The sequence below is a fragment of the Salvia splendens genome, chromosome 7, assembly GCF_004379255.2.
Source record: "Salvia splendens isolate huo1 chromosome 7, SspV2, whole genome shotgun sequence".
Classification (NCBI taxonomy): domain Eukaryota; kingdom Viridiplantae; phylum Streptophyta; class Magnoliopsida; order Lamiales; family Lamiaceae; genus Salvia; species Salvia splendens.
Genome location: NC_056038.1, coordinates 4,944,874 through 4,967,578, shown reverse-complemented (window position 1 = coordinate 4,967,578; position 22,705 = coordinate 4,944,874). Strand labels below are relative to the sequence as shown.

Genomic DNA, 22,705 nt, shown 5'->3' with positions numbered 1-22,705 from the left:
CGTCGCCGGCCATTTTGTGATGAGAGGTTAGATGAAAATTGGAGAGGAAATGAAGATGATTTGGGAAGAATAGATGTGTATTTGTGTGTGAAATGAGGATGAATTAGGAGTATTTATAGAGTAAAAAAATAAAAATAAAAAGAAAGAAGCGGTCGAAAAAACTGTAATATTACCGTTTTTTTATTTTTTATTTTTTTTTATCAATTCGAATTAAAAAAATGATTTATTGCATCAGTGTGACGATGCCCACTTGCGGGCCGACGAGTGAGCATCACCCATGGCGCCGGAGCGCGCCACGTCGCGTTAGCGCTTGTCGAAACGGCTCGCCATCTGTCTCGGTAGGACGGGACGCTCGGCGGGCTGGGGACGAGACGGGACGCTACAACGCGTCTCGCCGCCGTCTCGTCCCGTCGTGAGGGGTTGTGGGTGGCCTAATCAAACACTGCTTTGATACTCATCAATTGTAATCATATGAATAACAATAAGGTCCAAAACCCAACACACTCACATTATCACATTTATTGGCAGCAATCGGCGGCTCCACCTCTCCTATTCTCTTCTCCACTCCATTTCTCTCCCCTTTTCCAGATCCAAATCTACAGGAATTTTACTCCCACCATCTCTAACTATGTAAATTCCACCTCAACCATGAATTGAGCCGCAAATTTACTCCACCATGGGTCCGAATCGGTTTCTCCCCGCGGCGAAAAGGGTTCCGAGAAGGGTCTGGTTAGGGTTCCAAATGTCAATCGTATTACTGGTGGGTGGAAATCACACCTCCTCCAGGTTTTGCACTCGCTAAAGTTCGTGTTTTTCCTGCCCATTTTCTTCAAATTTACCGTAATTGATCTGCATCTTTGAAATATTTGGGAAATTGAATCTGAATCTGAGGAAATGGACCTGAATCTCTTGAAATGGCAACTGCTCCGTGGCCCGATTGTGAGGCGTGTGTTGTTGAGGGCCTTTATGCTTGTTTTAGCACTGATTGTTATCTCTATGATGCAAATGGCCCGTGAGGTTCGATTAATCGAGCCGAATTTGTCGAACATAGACGAATGCCCTTTGAATGTGGGCCCGAACCCCAATCTCAATCGAACTAATATGTCGTCGGGTTTCGCATTACCTGTGTTCGTGGCTCCTGCCGCAGCAGCTTGCGTAGAAAGTGAGAATATGGTTAGAGCTGTGTTTGAGGAGTTGATGGGGAAGAAGCTCTTGCAGTCGAGTGCAAGAGCATTGTGTGTGGGGGAGGGATCTTCCTCGGCTGTCTTGGCGTTGCGTGGTCTGGGATTGACCGGCGCCTTCGGTGTTGACAAGCACCCCTTTTTCTCCCTTTTCAAGAGGAGATTCGTGTATGAGCTCGGCTTTGAGGATGGCAGTTTCGACTTTGCATTCTCGAGAGATCTTGATAGGGTCTCGGTCCCGGCTCTCCTAGTGCTGGAGATCGAGCGTGTGCTGCGTCCGGGTGGGACCGGTGCTATGCTCGTGGGAGGCCGGAGGATTTACTCAGGCGGCCTGGTTAGGTCTGCTGCTACTGTTGCATCGTTCTTGAAGAGCTCCGATGTGGTCAAGTTATGTGGTTTTGGTTCTTTCTCTCTGGTGGTGTTCAAGAAGAGGCTTGGAAATTCTGCTTCTTTTGAGGAGTTTCGTCTCCCTGCTGATTGTCCGTCGGTTGCAACGAACAAGCCCTTCATGAAGTACATCGAGCCCCTTAGATCCGGGCTAGTCAAACCAGAGCTTTCGTACCTACCAGACTTGATGAACATTTCCTCGAGGAGCAAATTGGTCTTCATCAACATTGGGGCGGGGGAGTTTGCGAAGAAGAGCATTGCAAAAATATCTAAAAACTACAAGTCGAACTCCAACCACCTCGCACCTCTGCAGAAGTTCGTTGTCGATCATAAAACCTCGGTCCTATCATCTTACGTAACGGACCCGGGTACCAACTTCGTGTACTATCCTGCTCTTGGTGGAGATGCTGCTGCTACTGTCACAGAGTTGAGCTCGGACGAGCATCTGGTTGCACCCTTGCACGATGAAGCCTTCGACTTCATTAGCTGGTTCAATGGAACAGTAGGCGCTGGAGACTTTGTAGTCCTCATGATGAATGCCAAGTATGTGGAGCTCAACATCCTCGCCGACATGTTTAAGAGTGGAGCAATATGCCGCGTTGATGAAGTCTTCCTGCGCTGCGAAGACAGTGCAGAGTCTAAGACGATGATGATGGGAAACTGCACCACCCTTTTTGCAAGTCTGAGGAAGAGCGGTGTCTATGCCCATCAGTGGTTCGGAGAGTGACTGGTTCGTGTTTGTGTCGTGTTTGTGTTCTTGTTGAATAAAGTGTGGAGAGATGGCGGATTGAGTAGAAATCCACCTATCTATTTCCTCACAGATGATGTAATGTGTTGAATGTGTAGTTCCCTCTTGTCATTGTCGTTGCCGTTGCTGGAGGAAAAATATATGTTATGTGTTGCTTTGTTTGCTTTGTGATTTATGCCTCTCCCTAGTTTAAAGTTAATGATTTTCTTATGATCAACCATTTTATCATAGTTTTATCCGATACAAATAAGTAGTAAACATTATATACAAACTTTATGTTATGATTTTTGGTGGTTATGATGAAACTAAAGATTCGGAAACCACAGCAAAGAAGCACAAACATATTGCCTAGACCTAGTGCTAAGTGGCACAGTTTGATTGGTTCTCAAATATTAATACAATATCTATAAGATATTTCATTAAATTTATTAATACCAGTAGTACCATCTTAGTCAGTCTTGAATTTCACGTGATTCAAAAGTGGGGTACTAAACAATCATACTCTTCCCCTTCTCATGCGGCATATCTTTTGGATACATTAATTAAAAATGGATGTGATAAAGTTAAAAGTGCAAAAAGAATAAAGTAAAAGTAAGCAAGATATGAAAAGAGGGTAAAAGTTTTGCTAAAAAAAGAAATTACTATCTTGAGTCAACTTTTCATAAAAGTTTTGCTAAAAAAAGAAATTACTATCTTGAGTCAACGTAAATAGAAAGTAAAAGTTTTGTTAAAAAAAGAAATGACTATCTTGGGTCAACGCAAATGGAAATATAACTCAACTTTCTTGGGACAAAGAGAATATAAATTAAGTGAAAGTCGTGTGCTAGCAACAAGAAACCTCAAAATCAAATACATAACAAAGTTCCCTTAAAAAATAGGGCATAATCAACCAAAACGAATGTTCAGAAATACTATGAAGTATAGAATGCACAAAAACTACTTAAATACAAAGGTAAAATTCAGTAGTGCAGTCTAGTATTTTTCCGAAATATATGTACATGTCTATATAGATCAGGAAAACCAGCTAAACGGAGAAGATAAATACCCTCTTAACATTATAGGGAAAATTCCCCGTGCAGCGAGAAATCAGAAAAGTGTTAACAAAGAAGCCTCAGATGTAGGACTTAGTTCTTGGCAAGGCAACCTACACACCAAGTCTCTTAACAGGCCCATTACTTATATCTTCGTGTTTTGTAAACCACATACGTAACTGGAGATCATTACCCAACTGAGTAACTGTTATGAGCAGAAAAGCCACAAGAAAAATGGCAGCATCACGATACTCTCAGTTAACGTTAGTGTCGTTAACTGAGAGTTTCTGTTCCATTTCCATCAGATGTGTTTCTCTGCAGTCTCTTGCGCTTGCACCAGCACAAGAACTGAGGGATGGGTCCGTATTCTCCCATGACCCAAGCATGCTGTGAGACATTCTCTAGCGTCATTCTTTTTTCTGGATCTGCATAATAAGATCATAGGTGAACCAGGGAATAACAAGGTTGAACTGTCCTCGAAAACAGTAACATGGTTACAATCAGAGACAGACCTTTGCAGAGAAGGCCCTCAATTAGGTTCTTTAAGAGAGGATTCATCTCGTCAGGGAGCAACAGCGGGCTATTTACAATCTGAGGGTGCATAATTTGTAATCACATAACATGCCAACATAAAAAAAGGCATGCCAACATAAATGGCATTCAAAAGATATGTGCATCACAAACCATACCTTATCATAAGTGTCCTGAAGCGTCTCCCCTAGAAATGGATATTTCCCCAGAACCATACAGTACAAAGTAATGCCAACCGCCCAGGTGTCAGCAGCTTTTCCATGATAGGTTAGGCCTACATATGGCATGGGTTGGATGATAAGACAATTAGAATACGTAGTTCATACTAGACCCATCACTGACAGAGAGAGCACAAACCTAAACAGCACTCAGGGGCAGTGAACACAGGAGTTCCTGGAGAGCGTCGAAGATCGTCATTATCTTCCTATATATAAAAGGGAGCATGTGATAGAAGAACAGTAGCTGATGCCAACAGGGCAATGCTTTTAGCAAAGAGAGTAATAATAGCAGTCACAGAAAGTTTAAAAAGCAACAAGAACACTCGCAGCATGATGGTAAATGATTTGCCTATTAATCAAGCATGCAGCCACAGGATGGGCATAGTTCAGACTGAAGCCCCACAGTTCGCTTGCTTCAGTTATATGCGATGTTTAACCTTTTCATGAGGTTGAAATTCAATTCCAGATAGATGACAAAGCACCATTACTACTACACCTGAGCACGGTTTTGTTTGACAGAGATTCTTCATAAGAGATCTACTAATATTTCGAGCATAGCATTATTAAGTAATCAAATAGGAAGGGGACAAGGTCCATGTCCTTGAGCAGGAGAAATCAAAAGCTCTAAATTTTTGCCCAAGGTGCTAGACTTCTATAGAAGTATTAACATTAATTTAAGCCTCACAACTTCAAAATTTTCACTGAAAAAATCCATAGATGGCCGAATAACAGCTCAAGACATAAACTATCATGTTGTGCCCCCCATTAGTTGTCCAGGGGGGACAGAGGTTCAGGAGAAACAAAATCTCTACCGAGGCTCTCCAGGTTCCCCAGCAAACATATGAACACAATGCTGAAAACAAAGAAATATATACAAGGAAAAATCATTTACCTCAAAAACCTGGCTGACGCCAAAATCACCTATCTTGACTGTGCCAGAACTTGTGACTAGTAAGTTATCAGGTTTGATATCTCCATGCACTATATTCTGTTGATTGCAGGAAATAAATCATACACAATGTGAAAGCGCTTGAGAATTTGAGGTGAGCAGCAAAAAGCTAAACAGAAAACTATAATTGCAAAAAAGTAACCATTGTACACTAGGTTAAACTTATCAAACATAAATTAGCACAACTCTGGCAATAACAGAGCATCAGCTTATATAATATCCAGTCCATCTTAAGATTCTTAACTAAAACACTGAAACGAAAAAAGTTGTAAGCAGCAAGTACAAACAACATAATCATCTTACCAAGCAAAAGAACTATACATCGAATCATCAACAGAAAAATATCAATTTTTTAAGAAACTGTGATAACAACTAAAGCATATTGTAGTGAAGTATCCTAATTGAAGAAATTAAGAATTAGCTAAACTGATTAGAAGACCTTGGAGAGGTCTGTAAATTATAAACGAGAAAATCTATTATAAGCGAGATTTTGCTAATTCCTCACACAAGTTAACATCGGTCTGTAATTTATACAATAACCTAGGAACTTTATTTCATGGTTGCATATTAGCATATAGTGAAGTGGAAGATAAATGGCATGCATACTATACACCAAGCACAATTGACTGAGATTTTCACTGATATACGATTTCAAGAATTATACTTAATAGGGAAGGTAGGTTCGTACATGAGCATGGAGGTAAATCAAACCAGAAACTATATCACGTATGTATTTCAGTGCAGTTTCTTCTCCAAGACAACTAGGTGGACCAGTGCCATCAAAGACCCACTTGCCCTCCACATATTCAAGAACTGCACAAAAGTAGGAAAATGGTTGAACAACAACAAATTTTGACTTAGGGAGAGGGCATAACTAGGAAAAGCATATGATACCCATATACAAGTTATCGTCCGTTGGGTCATCGATAACCTCAACAAGATTGACTATATTGGGATGACTCAGCACTTTCATGATTAAAACCTAATAACATAAAAACTCGTTATCATGTAGAACAGAGAGAATTAGATAATATTATAAACAGAATTACCAAAAGAAGGTTACAAAAGTAAGACCGGAGTAGTTTCTGCAAACTGAGAGCTAATCATCAAGAACAAATATTTAAGAGGGTCAGCAATCTACCTGCTAAAGGACAAATTAACAATAATGAAGAACGTGAAAATAAGTATTACCTTGTTTTTAACAATAGTAATAGCTAGTGAATCATTATCAAGATTGATAACTAAGAAACTGAGCCGGGCCCACACACTATACTACTTAAGCTTTAAGATGATGTGGTCAATTAATTCGGTACAAGAGTAGGGGCAAACGAAATGTTATTTATTATATTCACATTGCAGAGTTCTACTAAAAACACATTCATGATAGCTTCAATGGAAATTGAGTTGCTTCAACGCGGACCAAACTAATATTCAATTGATACTGATCTCTATTAGCTAAAGTTTCTAGATTAGATTTCCATTTCACCGACACATAGCTTAAGAAGTGTACACTCAACCTGCTTTTGACCCTGAAATTACTATTTCAGAACGCATAGTAATAAATCATCAATACCTCACGACGAACATCACTCAATGCAGTTTCTGAGGGTGAAACTCTCAGCTTTGATAAATGAGACTTGTGAAAGATCTGGTACCCAAAAATAGAGAATAGATGGTTATTTGTATTAGAGGTTTTTATTATCATTCATAAACACCTAGAAAACAAGGAAAATGCATTCATAAAACAACACATTTAATTGCAGAAAAAATAGTGCAAAATACTTGAGCAAACATGAGAGAAGACACCACCTTTATTGCGTAATATGTTCCATGTAAACGGCTTTGGTAGAGAACCTGCACAATAACATGTTTAATTCAGAACTTCATATCTAGAACCTATAATCTCCTAACTATATGCTCACCACTTTCCCATAGCTACCAGCGCCAATCTTCCGCACTCGGACATATTCATTAATGGTCTTGTTTCCATTTTCATCCTGGACGCAAACCAGTTAATATGAGCTTTGCATCAATGATGATAATGCAGGCTAAAACACTGCATTAATAAAGGAGATCTCCTTGAATGACATCAGAACAAAATCACATGGCCAACCACTCTACCAAAATAAATATATGCCAGAAGTTTTACTGCCCCGCATGTTGGGAATGTTTCCGCAGAAAATTTGCTTACATTTAGGCTTCTCTGATTTACTTTAGTAATCTTTGCAATATCGGGTAAAATTCTCTCAGCACGAAGCATAAGGCCATCATGTTAAGTCGATAACCAAACATTCCAGTGATTGCTTACTTACACTCAATGGGAAAGCTTCACACTTTCGTCTTTTTCTTCTTCTACTTATTCTAAGTAACTTAATTTGGGTTTAAAGGCCAAAAAACCCTGCATATTTTCCCCATACTTCATATAAAAGCTTCAAAGTATTGGAACAGTCTAGCTAGTTAAAATTGTATCATGTTGATGATTCAGTTCAAATCCTCACATCCAGAGATGTTATAGCAACACAAGATCCATATATGCTTGAGAAAAAGGCACAAATCAATACTTGCTCTGCAACTTACCTCCGAACGAACGACACTGTGGGTTTCCTTAACAGGGAACTCCCTACATATCAACTCGTGTTGAATCAAGTTCGTGAGAATCTCGAGTGATCGTTTTGCTGGGCTTTGAAAGTCAAGGTCATCTGCATTCCCAGACCCATCCGTATCATCCTGGAAACTACTACCCTGCTCATCTTTGGGATCATCATGCAACAATAACTCCTCACTTATATTCTTGCTAGTTGCCTTAGTGGGTTTTGTCACCTTCTTGGGACTTTTCAGAAATGAGAAACCAAAACACCCACAGCAGCCCATTTCTGTCACTTTCTCAATCGAATTCCTCTTAGTGAACATCCCAGTACCAAAACTCTGGCCCAGGAATTTACACACTCTAAGATAATACTCAACTGCAAAACCTGAAAAACTAGACATCAAAACGTTAAGACAATATGCTCTCCTAGCAAGCAGCTAAAAGGCACGTGGAAAAATCTTTGAATAATGATGACCATGGAATAGGAAATACTATAACTTTTTCATATTCAAGGACTCCAATTTGTTGTTCTAATTGAAGTAAATTCAAATATAGCAAATAAAGTTCTCACCTTGTCTAGAGAAATTGGCCAAGTGGGCTTCAGTCGCCCAGTCAGCAATGTTATTCCAAAGGATACCATTCAGCAAAATGAAATAAGGAATTGAAAAAATTGATCCATATACGATTCAAGGCCGACATCGCTTAAACTTCACTTCAATTAGTGCTCCAATTTACAAAAGAGACAAAACGCAATGGACGCCGATCCCTTAAAAATGAAGTTAATTTCAGAATAAAAGGGAGAAAACAAAAGGCTTTGCACCCAGAATATTGGTAATTCGACATCAACCAAAACTCAAATTCAACAGTTGACAGTGAAATCAATAGACTTAAAAGGTCAAAAGAAAAAAAAAAGTAGCGTCTCTTACCGGCGTAGTGGAGATAGTGTCAACAACGGCTGCTATTAGCCCTAGCTAACAGAGCGAACAGCGAGCTGATTCTCATTGACTCAATTCAACACTCAGAGGGGGCATATTTATAATTTCGAATTATTAGAGTTTCTCTGCAACTTTGTGGAAATTTGACGGCGGGATCCGATGATTGAGATGGGTGCGTTTTGGTTTTGTCCGAATTAACGGAAAGATGGGAGGATTTGGGGTGAAGGCCGGAAGCGACGGCGGGAATTTGTAGTGGAGAGATCGTCGGGGCAAAACCGGAAATATAACTTGCCAAATTTCCAAGATAATATTATCATCACTATGATCCAACAATATTCAATTATTACATGTCTTCACAATTAGAAACTTGTTAATTACGGTTATTCAAATAAAGCCCAAAGGTCATTCAAATTAAGCCCAAATTAGTCAAATCCGGCCCATATTTAGTGGGGCCGCAGGCATGCGTCAGTGAACGTAATTCTTTAATTCCGAACATTAATATATTTCCGACTCCAAATCCAAACACAATCTTCAACAATGGCGAGAAAGCAATTGCCTTCGGGGAGGAACAGAAACCCCAACAACAATTCCACCAGCCCCGCCACAACCAAAGCCAAAACAAATAATTCTCCTAAAACCATCGCGAAGAGCAGCAACGGAAGCCGAAACAGAATCACGGAGGCCGCCAATGGCGATGCTTCCAGCGAAGATACGGAAGTATCCGTTGTTCCGTCCTCGAGTGTGGAATCGGAAAACGATGACGCCACGGATTCCAGTGAGGCGGAGGACGACGGAGTAGAACAGAGGAGCTCGAGCAACGAAGAAGAGGAAGAGGAGGTAGAAGAGGAAGAAGAAGAAGGGGAAGGGGAAGGGGAAGGGGAAGAGGTAGAGGTAGAAGAAGTGGAAGAGGAAGAGGGAGAGGAAGAGGAGGATGAAGATGAAGAAAAGAAGCCAAATAGCGTTAATAGGAAAGGCAAAAGGGACAATGCGAAGAGTAAGGGGAAAAAGAGAAGTAGAAAGGAGGAAGACGAATCGGAGGCGGAGGAGAAGGGCGAGAACGCGCAGTATGTGTTTCCGATGAAGCGGATCAATCGGATTGCTAAGGTCGAGAATCCTGATCGTAAGTTTTTCCAGGAGGCGGTATTCGTCATCAATAAAGCTTCGGTATGGATTTTTATTGAATTCTATTTTTTGATTGAATTCTGATTTCGAGGAGTTAGGGTTTGCTTGCAAAAAATGTAGCTTTGATTCAAATACGTGTTGTGCTACTTAATTGACATTTTTAGAAGATTTGAGGCTGAGCAATTCGAACTGCTTATCATAACTCATGAATTTAGATTGTATATGGAGTATTAGATTAAATTAGGGTAGAATTTTGTTCCATGAGCCGAAGATCTATGTATCTCTCTTTGCTGAATTTGATAGTCTCTAGTGAGGTATGGCAAGGTGAGAGTATGTGTTATTTTAAACCAATCTATAGTCTGGGGATACGAGGGGGAAAATACATGAATGCTGCTTATCGTGAAAGACGATGAATGAATACCATGAGGTTGGCATCCCCGAATATGAAATGTGGATAAAGATGCAGATATTGCTCCGTTATGTCTTTGATGTGGTTTGTCTTTTTGTGATTGGGGCAGTGTATATGAGCATTATAGTTAGAACTTTAGTGAAGGAACAAAATGCTCGTGTTATTGCTGTTTCTAGTGTTGTTTTATTGTCATTAATTGCTACAGATCTCATTTTGAGAAAGATTAAGTTAAATTTGCTACAGGTCATCTGAGTTCTTGACACGTGTTGTCTAATTCGGCATAGACTCTTAACCGTTAGTGAATACATTTAATCAAGACGACACATTCATGATGCACGTGGAGAACCTAGACAATTAAGTTTTAGTAGAGATGAAGCTTTTATACATGCTAACTTGAATGCATTATTTGATTTTTTTTTTCTGCATTTATTTGGTTTTGAGGTCATTTTTATTCGATATTACAAAAATTATGTAAATTAAGTTGTGCGTTGTATAACTAATGCCCAAATCTCTAACTCTATATCCGGGGAAAATAGAAAGACAAAAGAGTGAAGCCATTTGACCTCTGTAATCTGTTTATGTGAGCATATGTGTACTTCTGCTCCCTTCCGATCAGTTTCACGTTTAGGTAAAAAGCCTATACTACACACCAATTAATATGAGACATAAGGAATTGTTTTGTTTTTCTCTGAACAATTATTGTGCTTCTGCCACAATGTATTTAACTAAATTTATACCTGATTTGTCTTCTCACTGAAGTTATTTTTGCATCGAGTTTGTATGGATGAGTTATATACTATGATCCAACAGCTCCAGTAGTCCAGTTTGATGGAATCGATAGAAATATAAGATCAACATTACTGAATATCCCCTTCCCAAATCCCAATATGGGCAAAAGGATAGAAATATTTCATTGTATATAACATCAGGTCTCATCATACATGAATGGTGTTTTGAGAAGGAATTTAAATTTCTCTAATATGACAAGAGTTTCGTATTAATTGAGGAACTGTTCAATTATTGGATAAAGTGTCACTGACCTTTAAATATCTGAAATTTACTAAGGTATTGAAACTGAGCTGCCTGGGCTTAATTTTTCATGTGTTACTGGCCTTGTGGTTGCAGGAGAAGTTTCTTCAAGTTTTCTGCAAGGAGGCATATGCTTGCGCATTTCTTGAAAAGAAAAAACAGATTGCTTACAATCATTTGTGTAATGCTTCCTCTCTCTATTACTTTGCTCCTTTAATTCTTAAGTGAAGCATCATTCATCCATGATACATGTTACTATGCCTTCATATGCATTTGAAATGCTAAGAATAAACATGGAGTTGCTGTCTGTTATTCCTTTTTTTGGGTTCAAAGTGCACAACACATCACTTTGAAAATCCATTTATAGTTGTAACAACTGAGGTTGCTACCGTTTTAAAATTATTTATATCACAATCTTTAGGTTGCTCTACCACCTCAAGATTGTAATTTAAATGATTGTAAAATGGCATCTCACATAAATTATAATCCACCATTGGAACTCTTCATTCATTTTGCTATTTCACTAGCAAATTGTGTGAGGCTATTATTGGTACGGTGACTGAGAAGAGATCTTCACAGGATGACAGCGGATGAACCAGTGCAAAGGAATAAGTAATTTGTTAGTGTTAACTGAAGATGAGTTCGTTGTACATAGTTTGGTACAAATATTATTGAAGTTAATAGTATTTGTTTGAGATGAAATAGTGCATTACAATGGATATATATTTGTATTTAACTAAATATATACCTGACTTGCTTTTAATCCTGTGTACAGCTTCAGTAGTTTCCAAACGGAAGCGATTTCAGTTTATCTCCGGTACTTTTCTTCCTTTCAGTACACTGATCTCGTGTTTTGGTGTTTGTCTAATTCTTTCTTAAGAGTTCACTCGCATTGCCATTGTTTGTGCTCTTAGATTTTGTTCCTGAGAAGACGAAGGCGAAGGATGCTTTAGCACTAGGGGAAGAGGCTGAGATGGCGAAGGCTAAGGCTAAGGAGAAATAATCTGGATTGAGTGTACAAATCTTTCACCAGTCTCTTCCTTGCCTACATTTTCTAAGTGGCAAATTCTATTGAAGAATTTGTAGAAGATAAGCTTCTATTTTTTTTTGTTTTGAGAAATTCATTTTTTCTTTTTCTAACCTATATGAGCTTACGGCTATATTATTGTTAACTTTATTGAAAAAATGCAAGCTTCCTCCAGGTAGAAATCATAAATCTGGGTAGTGTTTTCCATTCTACTCCCTCCGAAAGTTTGCCACATTTTTTCATTTCCGTTCGTCCCATAAAATTTGTCACATTTCACTTTTTACCATTTTTTATTGTGGACCTTATATTCCACTAATTCATTCTCACTCACATTTTATTATAAAACTAATATATAAAAGTAAGATCTGCATCTAATTAATTTTTTTAACTCACTTTCCATTACATTTCATAAAATTAGTACTTGGTCAAAGAGTGATAAAATTAAAATTTGTGGGGGAGGGAGTAGTTTTTCTAAGAGTAAAGGCCAAAATTGGTCTTGAACATATAGTCATTTTACGTTTTTGGTCCTAAATATTATCTTTTGGATTTTTTGGTCCTGCACATATGGAAATTTGATCATTTTGGTCCTCTGTCAATATTTCCGTTAAAAACTAACGGTCAACGGAGTTAATCACGATTTTGACCAAATTAAACTTTTAATTCAGATTTTTTACTCCCTAATTAATTCCCTAATTATTTTTACATTTCAATTTCACCTTCTTTCCTTCCACTTATCATCATCGCCGACTACACTCCCTACTACACTCCATCGTCGGTTACTCTCCATCGCCGACTACACTCCCTACTCACAGGCACACCGGCCGCCGCCTCTCCTCTCTCTCGATTTCAACACTACTCTAGCCCTTAGGAGTTCGTCGTCGTCGCCGTTGACAGCCGCCGCCACCACTGTGATTTCTGCGACCACCGCGCTTCCTCAAGCGCCGTCCCGGTTTCAGACCAGCATCGCCGCCGTCTCGCCGACGAAATCGAAGTCGCCCTCCCCTGTTGTCTCAATCAGCTCGCTCCATGTGGGAGTCCAAGATGGCAGTTTGAAAGCATGAGTTGGATGCTAAAATGTATGCGTGCATTGCTGTGTGTAAAGTTCGAAATTGGAAGGCATTATACCTCCGTGAATTGAACTGATGGTACTAGAATTTGGGGGAACAGCTATGGTGATTTCTGTCAAAAGAAATTGTTGTTGTTTGATTTCGACAAGTAGTATGAAATTGAGATATGAATTGATGAAAGGATTATCACGTTTGGACTGGAATTAAATGAGGAATTTGGCAGTTCTTCAACCTTCCAACAACCACAAACCTCGATCCCGATCTCTTCGTCGACGGTGTCCGGGTCGTCCACCCCGATCTCTTCGTCGGATCTAGAATGGCGGTTCACGAAATTGACGGAATTCATATAACTAGGGTTTGAGGGGAAGAGGAAGGAAGAAGATGAAAGATGAGAGGAAGGAAGAAGATGAAATTGAAGTGTAAAAATAATTAGGGAGTAAAAATCAGAATTAAAAGTTTAATTTGGTCAAAATCGGCCGTTGACCGTTAGTTTTTAACGGAAATGTTGACGGATGACCAAAATGATCAAATTTCCATATGTGCAGGACCAAAAAATCCAAAAGATAATGTTTATGACCAAAAACATAAAATGACTATATGTTTTAGGACCAATTTTGGCCTTTACTCTTTTTCTAATTTGAAATGTAAAAATGCCTACGATATTAGTTAGGTTCCGATCAGCTTGATGCCTTGATCTATGATTTTCTTTTTGGGACATCCCATTTAAAATTAAACAGTTTTTAAAATAAAAAGTAAGAGATTTTATATATAGTTAAGAATTAGTAATGACTCATTTAACATTAAACTAAGAAGAAAATCAAACTAAATTCCTTTCCCTACACGTTGATTATCCACACCTAATATCTCATTCTCTCTTTGATCTCGTAAGAACCTTAGTTCTACCGAACTTGTTCATCGCCCGATTCCCCTCAGATCAGTGCCAGTACCCTCGTGTTTTTTCTTCATCATACACCCCGGTGGCTACTTAAGTATCTTAAGCATTCTGTCTACTATGATTATTAAAGTTGTCAAAGAATCTAAAAATTTAGTTTTCAAAATGATTTTGTTGTATATTCACTCTACACTTTTTTTACTTGGTACAAGATAGGGAATGTGATCATTGTTGGTCCAATACTACGGTGGCCCAAGTCCTTGATAAGCCCATGACCCAAACCCAAACTCTTGATGTTCAATCGGGTGCCGGAAACCCACCCTGACTTGACCCACGCTGCTTCGTTTCTATCACATGGTAATCGAGGAGCTTGTATCCCGACCTTATTCGGGTGAGAACTCATTCGAGTTATTCATTATTATCATTTCTCACTAGAATCTTCTCTCCTCTGTCTTCACTCTCTCTGTGATAGTTCTTTGTCTTTCTTCTCCTCCTTCATCACTTCAATCATGTGTGTGGCATGCTAAGTTCTTACGGTGATGACCTTCTGGTTATTGAAATCGTATGTAAACCTAGACTTGAACTATGGTTATATATGTTATTGAGGATTCGAATAACTAAATGTTGAGATATGTATATGTGTGTAGGTGTTCGATGGCTAGGTTAGGGTTTGTGGTGGTTTGTGAAGATGGTTTGTGTCTTCTTCTTTCTCACTTGCAATTGCTCGGTAAAGGATAACAGTCTTTTGTAGATCTGTGGTTGTGTTGTGTCTAAGCCTTCGTTATGAAATCTGTACACTTTTAGGTAGTAGTACTTCTTTACATTTTTGGTTTTGTAATAATTTAGATCTAGTCTTATCTTGTATAGATCTGAGGTTTTAATATTTTTCTTTCGGAATATTTGATATTAGTTTGTGTTTTTGTAAGGTGTAACTGACCTGTTGATCGTGAGATTGATCAAAGATGTCTCATTTGAAGTGAATCTTGACGAATCTGATCTCAATACTCATAATTATGAAATGGAAAACTATCACCCACCACTCGGTCCAAAGTTTTTTTCCTTCTTCCTTAAAATGTGATCATTAATAGATTTCCATATAACCCCTATACTAATGGATGAAGAGAAACGTTTTGCCAACCAAACTTCATCTTGATATTTAAAGACTATAAATTCCCCATATAAACAAAAACTAAGGAAGATTGACATATAGTATCAAATTTTCAGAAGGGTGGTTACGTTTTCTTAGTTTATTCCAACTTTATTTTATTGTTGCACATAGTCCACAAGATAAAGCATAAGATGCAACACCATTCTAACAATCCACAAGGAAAAGGACAAAGACAATACAATAAAAGCACATAGGAAAATCAAGCCATAATAATATCATCACTATTCAAAAAATATAACTACTAGTACACAATAAAAAAAAAACAATGCACATGACGCTTCCAATTACATCACTATTCAAATAAAGCACAAGTCGCATAATTTCACTATTACTTCACAAAGAAAACACACACACACACACACTGATAAGATGTCACGCCAGCAATCACATACAGTCAATTAAAATTACCAACGACAGAAAATTTGTTAAATTTGAAGGCACATGGAATAATCCCTTTAACAGAACGTTACAAACATCCGTGGTCCAAGAAATGAAACCCTAAAATTCCACTAAAATATAAAAACAGAAATAAAAACAAAACAAAAAAAATGAAGCAAATAACCTTTCTACAAATGCAACACAAATTTGAAATAAGAAGAGGACCCTCCTCTCTTCTGACAGTTCACAAGATCGATCTATTCTGTTTTGCATGTCTTGTTTGGAAGCTTTTTGTCTACTCACTTTTCACCTCAAAATCGAATCCACCATTCTTTTTTCACCTCAGTGATTTCTGTTATAATTTCCCATCTCCATCGTAGAACTCATGGAGGCAAAGAAATTGGACTTCAACTCCTTCCCTCCGACCCCGAGAAAATCCCGAGTGAGGCTGCTCTCCCCTTCAATCACCCTCTGATTCTTGCTTCCCTGATCATCTTTCCCACGGGCCGAGCTCGAGAAGGAGGAAGGGCTCATGAGACCGAACCCTGCCACGCTCCTAGTGGAGCCCATCTGAGCCGCCTTGTGCAGCAATGCAGTTGCGGACATGGGAGCTGCTGCTGTTTGGTGAGTGTAATAAAGTGATGAGGGAGTTTGGGACAAACTTGATTTGTTGTCTTCCTCTTTGAGCACTCCTCCGAGGAAAGATTCCTCCTCCTGCCCCCGGCTCAGCCACTGGCTCTGCGAATCCAGCTGTTGGTGGATGATTTCCTCTTGCAATCTGCTCGCATTAGTATTCAAGAAAGTGTTTTCGTTAGACGAATTCGGATAATTTGCAGACTCCAGCCACAAGGGGAACCGGTTAATCTGGCTCCCCGATTCGAAAACCCCAGAAAAATCCACATTATTGTTACTATTGTTCTGGAAAGCATCCATCACTAGCCCGTTCCTGTTGCTGAACCTCGCGCTCTCTTCCACCAGCGCGTCGCAGAAGGCTCTGTGCGTGATGAAGCTATCTTTTCTGCGTTTTTTGGTTAGCGTTAGTCTCAGAAAACGAAGATGATGATGATGAAGAAGAAGAGGAAGTGTTAATAGTAGACCTAGAAAAGAGGGTTCCGCAATCACACTTGTATTCTCTGGTGCCACAAATCTTGTTGTGAGCTTTCCAATCAGACATGACTGCGTATTTCTTGGAGCATTTGTCGCACTTCCACTTCTTCTCGCCGTGCTTCCTGCTGTAGTGCTTCTTGATCCCGGTGAGATCTCCGAGAGCCCTGGACGGGTGGTGGTGCGCGCATGTCTTCTCGGGACAGATATACACCTTCTTCCTCACCACCTCCTCCTTGTTCCGCTGCTTCAGCTTCCACGGCAGGTTGTGCCCTCGCCGGTGCAGCTGCAGGTTCTGGTCCCTCTGGAAACCCTTGTTGCAGATCTCACACACGAATCTGTTCGTTGCCATCAGAGACTTGGGCGACATGGCTATCACTTCCGCATCCGGATCTGCATATCACCATCATCATCAAAGTCATCAATAAACATAAATATAAATAGATGTGTTTGCTCTTGCCTGGTGTTCCGGGGAGGTTTCGCTTCCGTTTCGACGGATTGATATTGCTAGGGTTTGGATTGGTAGGGTTGATGGTGAATTGCTCTTGAATGAGCCCTCTCAGGGGAGGGAGATTCACCGAAGATAGTTCGTCGTTAATTGACATCATTCTCTTTCAAATTTCTAGTTTTGTTATGTGCGTGTGTGTGTGAGGAAGCAAGAATTTGGGTGGAAATGGATAAAAACACTACTATTTGAGTGTAGTTTTTTGGCTCAGGGCAAAGTGGAGGCAAACGTTTTTACTTATTCTTGCATATTTTGCTCAAAATAAGACGAAGGAAAGCAATTTGCCATGAAAACCTAGCTGAGCTGAGGAGATCGAGGAAAGAATATTTTTGGTGTATGTTTCTCTCTCCTTATCGTATATGGCTGCTTCTGCTGCTAATAGTCGGTCAGGATGGACTCTCCTTGGACCACACCCACCCCACCCCACCCCACCCCCCTCTCTCTTTATGTATATATCTCTATCTATGTATGTATATATTTGAAGGGGCACTGATTACCAGGAAAATTGAATTTTACTAACAATGATTAGTATTTATTGTATGCATCTATTCGTGTAATTTTACTCACATTTTATTTTGTGGTCTCCTCAATTTAAATTTAAAGTTCCATTTACAATTTTTTTAGAAAGTCAAATATTTTTTAAAATTCGTGTTAAATCAAATGGTACTATGAATAGCAGACGGTGGTCAAAATCGGGTCAAATTTGCTCAGATAATTACACCAATTAGTTAGTTTATTTTTTCTTATATGTGTGTATTTGAAACTTTTTCAAGTATAGCTAGTATATTTGATTTTTTGTAAATACTATAATTTATACTGATGATAATATATGTATGTGTGAAATTAAATATAGCATTACTATAAGGTAGAGGATTAGGTGAAGGTAACTTAACCAATCTCAGAGTTGAACCCCAATAAAGTGGGAAATCTATCATAATCTAAAGTGTCAATTTGGTGAAAAGACAATAATACCCTTTTTGGAGGGAAAATGGAGAGATGCAGTGGCTTTTATTTCTTTATTTTATTTTGAGTATTGTTTAATAAAATTCTAGCTTCTTGAGAAAGTTTTGAAACACTTTTAAATAGAGTCTGCCATTATTTGAATCTACATTGATGTATCATGGACTAATTTTCTAATTTTCTGATTGCAAAATAGAGGTGGTTCTGCTTGGAATCCGGTGATGGCTCCGGAGAACTCCGGCAATGGCTTTGGCAAAGGAACAAACATATCAAATTGGCAAAAATCTATGTAGAATCTTTCAATTTATACATTTCTGAAACTTTGAATAACTTAATATTGGTTTTAAATTCTATATTCTGAAACATGAAAAAGATACTTCATCGGGGATGAGGCCAGCGCCGGAGATGCATGGCCGGAAAGTAAAGGCAGCGGTGGCAGAAGGGACGGAGGCAGCGGCGACGGCGGAAGGGATGTAGGTAGCAGCGGCGGCTGGAAGAGAACCATCCGGCGGAAGAGACGGAGGCAGCGGCGGCGGTGCAGGCATTGCAACTCTGCAAGAGCCATCCGGCGACACCATGGCCGACCAAACAGACAGTTAAGCAGGATGAAAGGAAACCCGGCGAGCACGACGGTGGGCGTGGCGGCGTCGATTGGCAGAGAGAGGGAGGTGGCGAGGCAAGGCAACGAGAGGGAGGTGGCGAGGCCGATTGAGAGAGAGTGTAGAGGCGTAGGGGAGGAAGAGAGAGGCGTAATTGGGAGAGAGATGGAGAATAGGGAGGCACAACCTTTATCGTAGGGTTGGTAGGGTTTATTTAGGTTTTTATTGAGTTGGATTTTTGGAAAATTTTATACTCCATTGATTGATTTTCTTTTTAATTGAATATAGTCCTAAATTAGGTATTATTGTGTCTTAAAAAATAGATTTAATTTGGACTATTAATTTATTGGATTTAGTATATACTTCATATATATTTTTCATTTTTTTTTACAATTTAGTTATAAAAGTAGTAGTATATGTTAATTAGCCTTATATTTGGATTAAAATTGGAATTGTGCTATAGAGTTTAGTTTGCCTTCCATGTATTTAGGTTAAAATTGAAATTTAATCCTTTATTGTAATTTTTTCTGAATTAATTCACAAGATAAACGACAACACAAATATGTAATGTTTACAATTTTCATCCTATAATTACTCAATTAAATTTTTCAGTTCATATATTTTAATTAGTCTCTAATTAATTAAATAATACTACTAATAAAGAGTAGTATTAAGAGTAGTGTAAAATTAAGGCAACTCATATATGTAAAATTAAATCTAACTTATAAAGTTTGTATAACTTCTAAATATAAGAGTAGTGTAAATTTCATATTATTCAAAACAAATAAGATGCATAAAATATTATCGTTATTTTAAGCGGCAATTTACTTTTTATACGTGTATGTGGTGGGAAGTAAGAAATTTATTCTTTCCAATATTAACAACTCATTTAGTCTTTGGCCATATATATCAAGTTATGCTACAGTCTGAAATTAAACGGAAGAAATAAATAGTCAACTAAAATCTGATTATCGGATAATACAAAATTTAGTATACATAATTCTACAGTTAATTCTACAGTTAAATTTAGTATACATAATTCTAATTGAGTTGATTTTATTTTATCTATTATAAATAATTACTATGTATTTAGTATTTGGCCATACATCATAAGTTATGCTAAGTCATTAAAACCTATAGTGTTAAAGATCCATTTGGTACTTACTATTATAATATTTGTTGCGATTTAAGTATTTTTTATTGAGACATTTAGTTTTTTTATAAGTTATTATTAAGATAGTATAACTATATAAAATTTTATTATAATTTTATTTTGGATGAAAGAAAAACAAATTCTCTAAACTTGCATAGTACATATATTCAAGAAATGTTAAAATATTAATTAAGTAACATGATAGTGTTTGGGTGATGATATTCATCGGATGAGATTGTGACAAAATAATTTGCGTCATGAGATAAGATTGTGGACACTAAAGGTAGTATGAAAAGGTACAATTTATTTGATTTTGATTTCTTTTATGAGATAAGATTTTGTTCTTTATAACTTTGATTCCTATTTCTCTTTTATGCTTCTTAAAATATTATATTTGTGTACATTACTCTCTTCGTTCAATAAAAATATAGGCATATAATATGCTATGGAAATTAAGATAAAATTTGTAAAGTATGAGAGGGGGGAAGAGTAGTTGAAGTAATGTTTTAATGGTGGTATAAGTTATAAATAACTTGGTGTAAATGGGTAATAAATTGGGATAACTTTCCATAAATGAAAATGACCATATTTTTTTGCGTACTAATGTAATAGTTGGGTGAAAGATATAGTCATACATGGTTTATGGTTTTATATATTCATTTATTTTATATTTATAATTTGAAACTTTTATGTCCCGTGTTATACGCGGGTGTTAATACTAGTTCTCTAGAAAAGTGTGAGTTAAAAAAATTGAAACTGCTGCAACAATTTCTATAGTCTGAGCTAATAGTTGAATATTATTGCTTGAAATTTGAAAACGAGTAGTGATAATTTGATTTGAGAGAATGGAGACTTATATATTATTTGAGAGATTTGGGAATTTGGGGGATTCAACAAAAATGTTATGAAAAGTTACGGGGGGAAAGTGAAAATGATTACGCCATGATTGTTTTTACTTTTGAGGACCATTTTTCGTGTGGGTGTGTGTGAGAGAGTTTTTTCCCTTTTTCTTGTCTTATAGTAGTGATTAAATTCGGAATGCATGTTTGTCTATATATGCATGGTTGGTATATTTTGGTGTCAATGGTGTTGTTAACACTTCCAATTACGGTACTATTCAGTTCAAAACTATAAGAATAAATGCTTTCTTTTTCTATCTCTATTTTGCATTGAAAATGTTATAATCTTATTTCTTTTAAATCCATTTGTGTACTTTCTCTTTGTTATGCATAAATAAACCAAACACGAGATATTTGGCCTCGGACATTAACCATTCTACCCAATCCACGCTATTTGTTTACTTTCTTTGTCCTTATGATTCATTCAGAGAAGTGCAGTCATATATGTCATCGTATGATTCATATCCCACTATAATTAGGATTGATTTTTTAAACACAATTTATATGTGACATAATTGGGCTTAACATTTCCAGCCTATATTACGCTATAGCGGGCCGAAGTCTGGCTTGAAAAATACTACGTATTCAAATAAAAATTTCAAACTTTTATGGAGAAATTCAGTAATGGGCTTCAAGGTTTTGATGCTGAAGTTTAACAACTAAAGTAGAGATGTTCAGATTGGGCTAGGCCCAAGAAAAAGAGCCTAGAATGAATGGAGTTTGTAGATGCGTTTACTAATTATAAAAATTTTTATGGAGTATGAGGAGAAATTTGAGTACTGGTCTCTTCTTATTGAAGATAAAAAAAATTTGAATGACAAATATTATAATGAGAAAAGAGAAAAAAAACAAATATTATTTTAAAATGACATTTATATAATTGTATTAAAAAGGTTAGTGTCACATTTATTAAGATACTAGTAAACATAGGGTAGTGATAGTGATAAAATGCAAACTCATATATTTTACAAATTCAAAACTATGATATGGAGCATAAAAAAATTTCAACAGATGACAAAATAGTAGCAATAGAAAATGTCAACACAATATCAACACAGCATCAACCGTTGACACTGTGTTGACATTTTCTGTTTAGTATTGCAGTGTCATCTAACTGGTCGATCAAGCATTTGGATGTCAATAATGCATTCCTTAATGGTGATCTCGAAGAGGAGATTTACATGCGCCAACCTCCCGGTTTTGAGCAAGGTGCCCCGGGCATGGTATGCAAGCTGAATAAGGCGCTTTACGGCCTTAAACAAGCATCAAGGGCCTGGTTCATCACCATTCAAGCTGCTCTTTTAAAGCTTGGTTTCACTCAATCGAAAGCTGATACCTCTCTTTTCTATCTGAACTCAAAGACTGAAACAATCTATCTCTTGTTATATGTCGACGACATGCTCATAACTGGAAATTCTTCTTCTGGTATTCGTCGAGTTATTGATCAGCTTCACAACCAATTTGCTCTCAAGGATCTTGGTGATGTTACACAATTTCTTGGCATTGAAGTTACCAAGACCAGTCAAGGTCTTCACAACCAATTTGCTCTCAAGGTTTCTCATACTCAGACTGGGCTTCCGACATTGATGATCGACGATCTACCTCTGGTTATTGCGTCTATTTTGGAGATAATCTTATTTCTTGGTGTGCCAAGAAGCAAAAGGTTGTTTCGCGGTCTAGCAAAGAAGATGATTATTGTAGTCTAGCTCTTTTGGTTTCTGAAGTCACTTGGCTCCAATCTCTCCTTGCTGAACTTGGCGGGGCTTCAACAGTTCCTCCTGTTATTTGGGTGAACAATCTCAGTACGATCGCTTTAGCTTCCAATC

General features: G+C 37.9%; 4 protein-coding genes and 1 long non-coding RNA gene across 6 annotated transcripts; 3 read left to right on the top strand and 2 right to left on the bottom strand.

Annotated features, from left to right (window-relative positions):
* Positions 1–492: 492 nt before the first annotated feature.
* On the top strand, positions 493–2,487 carry LOC121741733. Its single transcript, XM_042134617.1, has 2 exons — positions 493–797; positions 866–2,487. Exons 1-2 carry the CDS (start codon positions 677–679, stop codon positions 2,293–2,295), a joined length of 1,551 nt encoding a protein of 516 aa, XP_041990551.1. The 5' UTR covers positions 493–676; the 3' UTR covers positions 2,296–2,487.
* Positions 2,488–3,137: 650 nt separating this feature from the next.
* Positions 3,138–8,864, bottom strand: LOC121741966 (serine/threonine-protein kinase GRIK2-like). Of its 2 annotated transcripts, none has more exons than XM_042134958.1 (13): positions 8,559–8,864; positions 8,204–8,398; positions 7,623–8,025; positions 6,968–7,042; positions 6,855–6,899; positions 6,619–6,693; positions 5,940–6,027; positions 5,734–5,858; positions 4,989–5,084; positions 4,236–4,302; positions 4,037–4,152; positions 3,860–3,938; positions 3,138–3,772 (listed from the first exon to the last, which is right to left on the bottom strand). In XM_042134958.1, exons 3-13 carry the CDS (start codon positions 7,953–7,955, stop codon positions 3,621–3,623), a joined length of 1,251 nt encoding a protein of 416 aa, XP_041990892.1. In that variant the 5' UTR covers positions 7,956–8,025; positions 8,204–8,398; positions 8,559–8,864; the 3' UTR covers positions 3,138–3,620. The 2 variants fall into 2 exon arrangements, with proteins under 2 accessions (XP_041990892.1, XP_041990891.1); XM_042134957.1 differs by having other exon boundaries at positions 7,623–8,017.
* A 232-nt stretch (positions 8,865–9,096) lies between these two features.
* Positions 9,097–12,343, top strand: LOC121811028 (neurofilament medium polypeptide-like). The gene is made up of 4 exons (XM_042211781.1): positions 9,097–9,731; positions 11,224–11,308; positions 11,903–11,944; positions 12,042–12,343. Exons 1-4 carry the CDS (start codon positions 9,105–9,107, stop codon positions 12,128–12,130), a joined length of 843 nt encoding a protein of 280 aa, XP_042067715.1. The 5' UTR covers positions 9,097–9,104; the 3' UTR covers positions 12,131–12,343.
* Positions 12,344–14,454: 2,111 nt separating this feature from the next.
* LOC121741271 lies at positions 14,455–15,031 on the top strand. Its single transcript, XR_006037819.1, has 2 exons — positions 14,455–14,675; positions 14,761–15,031. It is a non-coding gene; the product is annotated as an uncharacterized LOC121741271 (long non-coding RNA).
* Positions 15,032–15,702: 671 nt separating this feature from the next.
* Positions 15,703–17,693, bottom strand: LOC121742418 (zinc finger protein BALDIBIS-like). Its single transcript, XM_042135553.1, has 3 exons — positions 17,224–17,693; positions 16,757–17,156; positions 15,703–16,677 (listed from the first exon to the last, which is right to left on the bottom strand). Exons 1-3 carry the CDS (start codon positions 17,369–17,371, stop codon positions 16,002–16,004), a joined length of 1,224 nt encoding a protein of 407 aa, XP_041991487.1. The 5' UTR covers positions 17,372–17,693; the 3' UTR covers positions 15,703–16,001.
* Positions 17,694–22,705: the final 5,012 nt, after the last annotated feature.